This window comes from Protopterus annectens, chromosome 8.part0 (assembly GCF_019279795.1).
Source record: "Protopterus annectens isolate FY-2018-M chromosome 8.part0, PAN1.0, whole genome shotgun sequence".
NCBI classification, from domain to species: Eukaryota; Metazoa; Chordata; order Ceratodontiformes; family Protopteridae; genus Protopterus; species Protopterus annectens.
In genome coordinates, this window is record NC_056741.1 from 1798859802 (window position 1) to 1798872054 (window position 12253).

At 41.5% G+C, this 12253-nt stretch overlaps 1 protein-coding gene across 2 annotated transcripts in view; it reads right to left on the minus strand.

Annotated features, from left to right (window-relative positions):
• Positions 1–12253, minus strand: part of SLC38A7 (solute carrier family 38 member 7) — a 456284-nt gene that overhangs the window by 301656 nt on the left and 142375 nt on the right. For both annotated transcript variants that reach the window (XM_044081294.1, XM_044081293.1), the window contains exon 6: positions 8382–8480. In XM_044081294.1, coding sequence (XP_043937229.1) covers positions 8382–8480 — 99 coding nt within the window. The remainder of the gene's footprint in view (positions 1–8381; positions 8481–12253) is intronic.

Sequence of the window (12253 nt, forward strand, 5' to 3'; positions counted from 1 at the left end):
AGGCTCAGTTAATTAATCAATGGGGTGGCGAAAGCCGACACACACTGGCTAGGCTTATAAATACCCTCGGGCAGATAGGTTCATAGGTAGGTAACTAGGCTATGAACCTATTTTGCCAATTGGAATGACTGCAATTACGGATACAGACAATAGGGGCTGGAATTTATTGGAGAAAACTGGCAAAGGAACCAAGGTATTGGGATACAAATAATAAGAGGGGGAAACGTAACAGAATGGGGAGACATCAACAATGTATTTGGATACAAGTTAGAGAATGCCTTCCCTATCAAGAACTGACAAAGCGAAAGAAATGGGGGAGGGGTTCATAAAATCATAAAAGAAAGAACATTATTGATACAGTTTTTAGCAGAAGCTAGAACAGAAGCTGCTGTTAAAGGAATAATTAGCACAGCATATAAAAAAGATTGTATGATAACTATAAGAATATATCAGAGGAGGTTAGAAAGGATTGGGAAAAGACTGGATAAGCAATTTGCAAAGAAACATGGGGGGATATATGCATGTCTCCCAAATATGCAACAAAGTCTAGAAGATTTAATATCTTTGCTTGGAAGTGTTTACATAGGTATTTTTATACCCCAAATAAACTCCAAAAGAATTTTTCCTCAGGTAGACAGCAAATGTTCGAGGTGTGATGGGGAACAAAGAGGTAACTCGGAACACATTTTCTGGGAGTGTAATGAGTTAGCAGACTTTAAAGATTCCCTGCAGACTGCTCTGTCAGTGATACTGAGTCAGGAAATTTGTGTAACTAAGGAAATTATTTTTTTGAGCTATGATACAGAATCAGAATTGCCTAGACAAGGTAAGGCGTTGCTGACTAAGTATGGTGGCTGCAAAAAAAAAAAGTTACTAGAAAATAGAAAAAGTCTAAACCAACTTTATTAGAAGCAGCAAATGTAGTAACAGAGATAAAACAACTGGAATTAGGATCTTTAGAAAATGGTAGGACCAAATTAGATATGAAAAAATGGGAACTGTGGGAACAACACATGTAGAGGAGGAACGAGGTTTAAAAGAAGGCAGGACTTGAATGAGATATGTAATGAATGACTGGACAGATTATAAGTAATGTATAACGTTTGCAATTGCAGTTAAGCCAATGCGGTTTGTAATGTACAATAATGTTTGTGACTGGAATTGTGCCAGCATGGAGTATTTTCACTTATATAAACATAAGACTGTCCATCTCATAAGTGATAATTTAATAAAGATGTTTCTTGTTTAAAAAATAAAAGTATGTTGTGTGCACATTCAACACCCCTTAAGTACACCTATAACCTTTGTCCTTTTTAAAATATACTTCCTTTTATATGGAGAGATGGCATTATCAAGCCCACATCACAGGCCAAAAATCTCTCAAATGTTCACACTTTACACCAATATCTACTCCCTACCCCAGGGAAAGTTCTTGAATAAAATTTCCTTCAGTCAACTTTCTCTACCCAAAACCTACTACCCCAAAGCCAACATGGACTGTGGGCAAACTGAAGTACTCCGACAGCCACCTAGGCCCTAACGGATGAAATTCCTATAAGGATGGATGATAATCAGCACACAGGGGCAATATTTAATCAACCTTACAAAGGTCTTTGATACAAAGGATGACCTAACCCCTCCGCAAACTACTGCTATCACATGGTATCAAGTACCAAAACCTTTGAAAGGTTCATAAAACCTTCTCTCACAGTCTACTCCCTTACTCTCTCTGTTAAAACACACTCCCTAACTTTCCCTAAAGCGGCCCTATTAAAGATGGTTCTTCAAGGCTGAGGCCTGTCATCAGTATTCTCTATTTACTTCAACAACCTTCCCCTGACCTTTCACATCTTCCCCTCTGCAGATATCATACTGAAATACTGAAAAACATCTTTCATCAAGTCATCAACAGAATTACCTCACCCTGATGGACTGATTAATTCAAGGACGTTACCTCTAAACCCAAAGAAAAACAAACATTATGCTTTTCTGCAGACACTAATAGCTAAAACCCACTCATCCTAACCTATTCATTTTAGACCATCACCAGCATTCCGTAAAAGCTTCTACTACCTTTAAATAACTAGGGCTCTGGCTCAAGCACAATCTAATTTCCAACTTCACATTCCCAAAAAAATATATACAACTCAAAAATACGTCTAATCCTGTTCTGGTCCTGGAAAACCGCTCAGTTTCTCTCTGTATTTAGAATAGAGGCGATGGGTGAAGGGAACCAAATGGCACAACTAGAAAATTCCCTCCCCTTTCTATCCACAAGTTTGAAGTAAAACCTCACCTCATTACAAATGACTAATAGTGTACATTGCTTCATCACCCTAGCTCATAGAAGAGAAAATCACTGTCCAATCTTTAAAAAAGGCCATATGGCTCTTAACACAGGAAAGATCTGACCTCCTTCTAGGAGACCTACTCTAAACTGCTAAAGCAGTACATCTCCTCAAACATCATCAGCTGATTTGTAATAAGAGAATTGTTACACAACCTCAGATCCCAGTCTTCCCTTGACCCATCCCTGCATCATGTGGTATCAAACAAAAACCATAACAATCACAGATTCTCAGTCGCTGGACCAAAACTCTGGCAAGTCATTCCACCTCCCTTCCCCCAGCAATAAGAGACTTGCCTACAACCCTAATGTTCCAAAAATGCACCTGCAGAAACAAAAATATGCCACTGCTTCAACAATGGAGGGATAACAGAGAAGTACCAAACAGCGGACATGTCCACCCCCTAAAACACTAACTATACCCCTGAAATGTTGCAACTAATTCTCTCTATTCTTCTCTTTCAAAAGTTCTCTCTCTAACTCAGCTCTCATTCATATTCCTACTATTCAGAATTAACAATTTACACTTCCCCACTACCACTACGACTTTTTGGTTATAACCGCTATGTAACCCTTCTCCTTCCTAATAGTCACTCTCATGCCTCTTCAGCTATGCTTTTCCTCCTCCCTCCTGACCCTCTCATCTTTGTATGCCTTACTGAAATTTAGGGATATGCGTTCGGTAATGTTCTGTATCACCGTTTTATGTATGACATTTAGACATTTGATGGTTTGTGTTTTCGATATCCACACATACACCCCCTCACAGTATTTATCTATTTATTCTACATTACATCTTCCAGATTACCCAAATAAACCTTCACTTCTTCCTGTTTTAAATACATCTGCATACGCTAGCCTTTTAACACACTTCTATTTCTTACATTCCAGAAAAGATAGCAGGATAACCTCTCTTCCTTCATAGAAAATACTTCTTTCCTACCTCCCTCTACCAGCTTTCAGACTCCACCACCACTAAATACCCTACTGCCCTGCAACTTCTTATTTCCTTCTCTATTTCTACTTACCCACTACCTGCCATCAATAAAATACAGATCTCTTTACTTAATCACGTACTCTTCAGCTTATTCTCCATTCTCCTCCTGCTGGGCCATCTCTCATCCTATCATGACTAACAGCTCTCACCATCTCTCAAATTCTGTTCCAACCACCTATTCATACTTCCTTTCTACACTCATCATACATTGCAGCAAACTTACTTAATCACGTCCCTCAACTTTACTCCAAATATAGACTGATCAACTCCATTTCAACTCAATCTAAAACAAAGTGGGAAAAATACTCTCCAAAATCAAGCATCAATAACTTCTGAACATACTAAAACGCTTCCAGGAGGAGACATTCACCCTAATTCTGGCCCCATCTATCACAATGAACATCATGACTATTCTTTTCCATACACTACTCTAACCCCATAATGAACAACTCCCAACCTCGGCAATCTAACCTTTGCTGCCACAAATGTTAGAAGAAGAAGAAGAAGAAATAAAACTGCTGGACTGCATGCCTGGATTACCCAACATAGGCCAGATGTTCTCGCTGTTACTGAAACTTGGCTTAAATCCAGCATAAACAACTTTGAAACTGCACCTCCCAGCTATAATATCTTCCACAATTACCGTATAAACAGGAAAAGTGGTGGTATTGCTTTAATATTTCCCAACTACCACCACATTCTTGGTTCTGTTCTTGGACCAGACTATATCACTATGCAAATCTTACACTCTGAGAGGAGCACTTTGTGATTGCTTCAGTCCTTTTTCAGTACTTTCACCTGCTGATCTTATTTACTTTTCTGCTTCATCGCTATCAGTGCTGCTTCCTCCTTTCCTTCTCCTCTTTTTTTTTCCTATTTCTGGCTGGCCTCTACTGTTACTTCCTGTTAGTCTTCCGCTAAACACAATGTGCTGTTCATTGCAGCCAGTGACATAGAATCATCCACACATAACAGGTCAAAAACAGTAAAATAATTAAAAATTCAGGCAACAGGCATAAGAAAATTCTTATGACAGGTTAAAAATAAGCTATTGATTAATTAAGATCCAGTAGGGAATAAACACACTAAGAAAACCAAATGATCTTCATATTCCATCCACATCTCATCTTCTAGGTGTCAACACTGTCTGCAAGTTTCTCTCCTCACATTCTTATAAGTGGTATCTTCTTATGCATGGGCTACAAGGATCCTTTCATAGAAGAAAACATCTCACAGTGGACTGTTTGTTGGGCAGAACAAAGGGACACAGCATAGCACCTGCATGCAAGACATCACCAATTTCAATTTAATTTCAGTGACAAATGTTGAAGTGTCACTTGACAAGAAACAGCATCTTGTTTATGGGGGGGGGGGGGGGGTACAGTGACTCAAGGAAATGCAGTCAGATCCCAGAACTACCATTAGGCAACTAAGTCCAGAACCTTTAACCAGCACCTAGCGATACTCCCTTGTGAGAAAGGTGGAAAGTTGCCCCAAATAAAACTTCATCTTGGGATTCTCTCTCCTACGGATGGAGTCTGGAAAGGAGACTTCCAGCTTCATCTCTTACAGGTCTGGTAAACAGGTAGGTATAGTCTCAGAAGAAACTTTCTTGCTAGAAGAAGTGGTAAACAAAGGATGGAGTTTACTAGTAAAACTGCTTGCTCTGTACGGGAGTCAAGCCTGGGGGCCTAGGGCTATATTCCAGAATTCTTTGTACAAGTTTGCCTCATGAGAGGAGTCATCGCAGTGGTATATCTTCATTAATTTTAGTGATTTTCCCTTTTGCTCTGCCAATATATCAATTCTACCACTGCAAGCTTGCGAGACAGTAAAGGCCTTACGCTTCTAATGGTTCAGTGGTGATGACTAACACTGTTGTACGTTACACTGTTCACAGTATTAAGAATGAGTTAAGTCAAATGAATGTCCCAGCAGAAAAGTCAAAGTCACTGATACATTCTTGGCTGTATCCATTTTTTTTCTGTACATTTTCTTGCTGTGTCTGCTGATCATCAAGATCACCCCATTCAATCTCCCAAAATGAGCATTTCTCAGTCTGTGGAGACAGATGCCAGATGGTGTGTGTGTGTGTGTGTGGTGGGGTTAATCATACAGGTAGCTATGAGACAGTAGTTTCTGCATTTGCTGGAATATCTGCAATGAGGTCATATATGCTATGGCTCTAGCTCTGCCCGATGGTGGTTAACATGAGCACCCACATCACTGTGGGAGGGGTCATATACCCGGTCCTCCATATATGTGCTCACACAAATGCATACGCAACCTACCATCATTGGACTGGGATGCTCAACCTAAATCCCCCATCCTACAGCCACTGGTATTTTGGGAGATTCCGCTCTCATGGAAACACTTGGTTGACTGGGACCCAACCCTCACATGACAGACAAGCCCGTGGAAGTTGCCCACTCTCACCCATCTCCTGTCCAGCTCTTCTAGCACACTAGCCACAAATCAAACTCTGGTCATCTTGGTCACAAGTCAGGGCTTCATCTCTCTATGCCACAGAGAAAAGCTTTTCTGTATCCACTTGCTATAAAAGGTATTTTATGCACTTGGTCTTCTTTATGCAATAACTGATGGCATCTTCCTGTGGTGTCCACTACAAAGGAAGTGCAATAGTTGGTAGGAAGGCTGCAGGTTAGTCAACTTTCCCAAGCTAGGCAGCAGGAATACAGCAATGTGTTCTAACTGCCCTATGGTATCCTCTCTGTGAAATTATCACATTGCGGTCAGCTGCATATCCCTTATCATCAGGAAATAAGTCATTGCAGTGAGTGTTTCGTAATAGGTTCATAGGTAGGTACTAGGCTATCTGCCCAAAGGCAATTTATAAGCCTAGCCGGAATGTGTTGGCTTTCGCCGTCTCCTTAGATAAGTTCCCTGTGCCTCTGTTGGTCTGAGGAAGCATCGTTTGATGTGAAAGCGATTACCTTGTATTAAATTATATTTTTACTGCTTTTAGCCACCTCATTTTGCATTTTTTATTTTAGTTGTTTAATGTTGTGCCATTGAGGTCCACAGTAGCATCATTGTTTGCTGAAATTATCACATTGCTGTCAGCTGCATATCCCTTATCAGGAAATAAGTCATTGCAGCTATCACTAATATGCTAAACTATAATAACACTGCAGATAGCTCAAGTTCAGAATTCAGAATTCAGGTTTTCAATACTTCCTAGCTTGCATTATTTGGCTGGCACATTAATTTAAAAATAAACATCATTACAGTAGAAAACTGTTCTGGCATTATTAAGGCAAGCAACTGAAATTACATAAAAATTGTCTTTCGGCTTTTCCTGGTTAGGGGTCGCCACAGCGGAACTCCGGTCCACTAATGATTGGCATTGAATTTTTACGGTATCAAGTTGCCAGCCTTGTGCCCACCCTTCAAAGAAGACACACCCACAAACGCTGGCACCTACCTGCATGTCTTCAAATTCACTCAACCGCGGGGAGGACATGCAGACTCCACAAAGAAGGCACTCCAGCCAAAAATCGAACCAGAGAACCTCTTGCTGTAAGGCGACAATGCTAACCGCTGCACCACCGCGGCCCCTAAGCAAGTGAAATTACATAAGTTGTCATATTCAGCAAATTAGCCTGGTCCTTTTTGTGTTTTGAAACACATTTGGTTATTTTTTGTTAGCAGCATACTTGTCAAGGTCAATTAAATTAGGTTTAAGTTCTTCACAATGCTTATCATCATTATGCTATCAGCAAAAAAAAAAAAAAACATTTTTGCAGTAAGCAAGTCACCTACACCAAATGTGAGGAATGAAGGCACTCCATGCCCTCTTGAAACGTATATATACTAACTCTAGAATTCATTACGAGATAGAAAAGATAATAGTCCAATACGTACACACAAGGCTATTCCACTCCATCCAAGATAGCAATGGATCCAGTGGATCTCAACATCTTTCCTTATTAAACAAGAGGGACAACTAAGAGAGAAACTAGAATTCATACCTCTCTAAGCGTGATCCCTGAAAACAAAAGAAATGAAACCTCAACCAAGACTTTATCAACTACCAAAACATTAAACATCCACCAACAACCTGGGCTTACTGAACTCAACTCTACTCTTTAAATCTATTAAGAAAATAAGTACTGAGTGGATGATGTCCTTGCTCAGTTTCAGGTAATATTACTCTGAAATATTGCATATTGGTATTTTTTCCATTTTAATATGCACTTCTATTAAAATCTTCATTGTAAAAAAAATCCACTTAATTAGTTGATTATGTCATATAACTTTTCCATGCTGCTTACTGTAGGTAGTGTCCTTATGAATTATACTGCATAAACTTACCACTGACATAATGACTAAGGTAGTCCCTTCACAAACACCAGGTACAGCACTGGATTCTCTCCTCTGAAGAAAAAATTGTTTAGACTTAAAAAATGGTCTGCAAGGGCAGCTAGCTCAATGCTTACCAATGAACTTGTATCTCCACTACTGCAACGTTGTTAACTATAAGCAAATTTATGTCTAATGTTTTTCTGTCCCACACCCCAATACCACTTCTGAGGTTGTACCAATTCAAGGGTTAAGGTGGCCAAATTGCTTCACCTTTTCTGAGACTTGGTGGAACCTTTACGGTACTATACTTAGAAACACTGGGTGTGGGGAAGAACCCCATAGTTGGGTGGTGCAGGAAATATGTCCAGTACTGTTAATTCATTACCACCACTCAAGTGAGCTACAATTGTGGTAAATTGTGGATCTTAAGTCAGGCTTTGGAGCACTGGATTTAAACAGTATCAGGTAGGTTCTTTAAATACACCAGCTGTTACCTTGTCTTTTCTTCGCCAACAATGCCACCGTCTCAGGTTACTTTCAGTCAAAACAAAAATAATACAAAAGAGAACAAAGTATGCATTATATACCACCACAAACACTACTACATTTTAAAATTAAATGGTGTAGCAGTTTATATGGTGCACTACTGGAGAAATGATTAAATACAAACTCTGTAGTTAATTCAGAACTGAACAAACTTAACACACTCACCTGGTTGGGATATTTCCAGGGATGATCTCTTTATCAGGAGAAATATACTTAGCAATTATGATAATAGTGACATACCAGGTACCAATGACACTCAGGGAGCTGAAAGAAAAGAGAAATGGAATTTGATTTGTTTGCATTTTCTGTTCCAGCTTCTTACACAGTTCTAAACCCAGGTCAGGTGCAGTGCACTGTAACAAATTGCACTTTAGACAGTACTGTACCATAGCATTGCATCGCTAAGAAAATACATGCTTTTTTTTCTAAACTGTTGGGCCCCAAAGTTTGCCACCACACTGCAAACTCAAAAACATTTGTCCCACTGTCCTAACCAGTTTAATTCACTGGCCATCCCTGAGCTGACATCATGACTTTCAACTGACTGGGTATACATACCAGGGCTTCATTCATCTGCAGGGTCTCTCGGCTCACATGCCTATGCAACACATTTGTCTAGAAACGTTTGATCTGCAACATTCATGCTACTCACATACTCTCTCACTGGTGCGGATAAAAGTGTCACATTAGAAACCTAAGTGCAACCAATATAAATACTAAGATTATTCATTATTGTTAACACCCATATTTTAACCAATGTTATTACTAATAGGCTCATAGGTTCATACTAGGCTATCTGTCCTAGGGCATTTATAAGCCTAGCCAGAGTGTGTTTGGCTTTCGCCACCCATTTTAAATTAATTTTGCTATGCCTTTTTCGAGGTTAGTATACTGTGCCTCTGTCTAACAGTGACACAGAAGTGATACCCGGGGTAAACCTACAATCTCCCATCCACTCATCAAGATTCCTCTTGAAGAGTCAATGAGGGACTCTGCCTAACCCGGACTGGGATTTTATTGCAGAGTGAAGGGAGCCTCTGGGTTATGAATCTGTCCCTCCAGCATGTCCTATTTATTTCAGTGCTGAGGTTCAAGTCTCTCGAGCGTAGCTCAATGGGATTTGGATTTTCTGAGGTGCAGCATGTCCATTAATTCCGGGTTGGACATGGCTTTATATGTCAGGCACAGATCGCCTCTGAACATGCGGTATGCCACTGAGCAGAGCTGGAGTTTCTTTAACTGGGCAGCATATGGCATCTGTTTGAGCACTATGATCCTCTTGGTGAGGTACTTTTGGGGTCTTTCCAGTTGCTGCAGGGGTCTGGTAAGGTACATCCCGAAAGGGGCATTGTACTCAATTATGGGCCTGATGAGGGATGAGTAAAGAGGCATGATGACCTCCCCTGACCTAGATGTGAATCCCTTCATGATTAGGTGGGCTATATAAAATGTTTTTCTAACCACTTTGGCCACGTGGTTGTCAAATGAGAGACTGCTATCAACTTGGGTCCCCAGGTCCCTAATTACTTCTTCTGTACTTAATGGATTACCACCTATGTGGTAATTTGTGGGCACTTTGTTTTTGCCAAAGGGGATGACTATACACTTTTTGGTGTTTAGCTTGAGGCCATGGCTCTGGCACCAGTTGTCTGTTTCTATGAGGCCCTTTTGGAGGATGCTTATGTCGGCTGGAGAGTCAATTATGGTGCCCAGTTTGCAGTCATCTGCGAACTTAGTCAGCCACAGTCCTTCCGTGTTGGCCTGTACCTCCGAGAAATATATACTGAACAAGAGAGGTCCCAGGACTGAGCCTTGTGGGATGCCACTTGTAACTGGTTTGGAGTCTGACATGGCTCCAGCAATTCTAACCATGTGGGTTCTGTCCTTGAGCCAGTTTGCAACCCATCTAGTGACATAGGGGTTTATATTTAAGCTGGTGAGCTTATCTATAATGCCTGAGTGGGATATTGTATCGAAGGCGTTGCGAGGTCCAGGTAGGCTGTGTGGACCACCTTCCCTCGTCAATGGCCTTGGTGACTGTTTCAAAGAAATCAACCAGGTTTAAGAGGCAGGATCTGCCCTTAACAAAGCCGAACTGGGTAGGATCCAGTGTCTGTAGGTCCCCAATATCTTTATTTATGAGGTCCATGATGATCCTTTCCATAGCTTTGCAGACCAAGCTAGTCAGGCTTATGGGGCGATAGTTTCCAGGATCCATTGAGGTACCACCTTTGTGGAGAGGGACCACTGTTGCTGTATGCCACTCTTTGGGTACATATCCTGTAGTAAGGCTGAGACTGAACAGTAGTTTTATGTTTGGGTTTAGCTCTTCTTGGAGTTCATGTAGGATGCAGCCCGGGGCACCGTCTGGTTCCATTGATGGTGTGTTTTTTGCTTTGGAGAGGGCAGCTCTTACCTGAGCATCCGAGATGCCAGGGGGGGCAGCACTCTGCTGGGATAAATATTTGCCCTTTTGGTGGGGAGTTTGCGCTGAACCTGTCAGCTAGGATGTTGGCAATGTCTGTGGGTTCGGTGTATTTTTTGTCATTTTGGACTAATTCTGAGCATATCTGGGAATTCCCACCCAGGTTCCTAACATAACTAAAGAAAGCCTTGTGATTATCCTTAGTGTCCTGTGCAATATTTCTCTCAAAGCTGACAGACGATTTTATGAGTGCCCATAGTTTTTTGCTAATACTGATCAGAGATGCCTTCCCTTTTTGGGATTTTGCTATATCATGTAGTAGCTTCCTCCTTCTATTGTATAGTTTGTTTATGGCTGGGGTCCACCAGACAGGACGTCTGCCTTTGGAGGATTGGGTCTTGGTTTTATATGGGATTGCATGATCCATGCATTCCTGAAGGTGTTCATAGAATGCGTTTATAAAGGATTCTGCGGTCTGGGCTGTATTTTCCAAAGGCCCGGGGGCTTTGAAGGATTCCACCTCGGTTTTGAGGAGTGTGAAATTTGCTTTAGAGAAGTTTTTCACTATGGTTTTCAGGGCAGGGGGTGGAGTCGGGATGTGAATATCCAGTGAGATTAGTTTATGGTCTGATCTTACCAGTGAGGGATACACTTCTGGTCTGGAGCACAGAGTCCCCATGTTGGTGATGATCAGGTCCAGTATGTTTTCCCCTCTTGTGGGAGTGGTAACAAGTTCTTCCTAGCATCTGAGTTTATAAATTCTAGGAACCTTTGGGCTAGGGTGTTGGAGCTAGAGTAATGCTCCCAGTCTATGTTTGGGTAGTTGAAGTCGCCCAATATAATGGTGTTTGGAGAAACCTTCATATTTTCCAGTGTTCTCAGGAATGCCGAGTGGGGTTCCTGGGTTTGGGAGGGTGGTCTGTAGCAGGCTATAAACTGGAAGGCAGTTTTATCCACTGTCAGTTGCACATGGATAGTCTCTGATGCTTCGTGCTGTGCCACCAACCTGGAGGTGTGGGTATCTTTCACGAATATTGATACTCCCCCTCCTTTTGTGGTACAGTCCAAGTTTTGGGGCCGAAAAGCATGGTATGAGGTATAACCTGGTAGTGCTGGGGTGCTCTCGGGAGCCTTGAACCAGGTTTCTGTTACTGCACAGATATCGATGTTCTCCATGCTAAGGAGAGTTTCGAGTGCGTGCATCTTGAGGTTTAGACTTCTGGCATTGAGTAGCATTACTCTTAGTTTCTTATCCCTTGTGATACCTATGGAGGTGGGTTTGTCTTCTGAGCCTTGCCTAAAAAGGCACTATGGGGTAGCAAGAGCCTTTGCCAATATCCGAAAGCCCAGGGGTGACAGGTGCAAGCCGTCCCTAGCGAAGCATCGTGGCTTGTCGAGCATGTCATCCCAGGCTGACAGGCATTGGATCCCCTTTGAATGACATCAATACTTAAGCCAGTTGTTGAAATTGATCATCTTGTCTTCATATTGTGGCATCATTCTTGGTGAGGGTAAGATGCTACTCAAGGTCAGGGTCATACCGGCCTGGGCTACATGCTCAGAGAGCTCCTCTATGTCTCTTTTCATGTAGTCCATGGAGGTACGTCTCAGG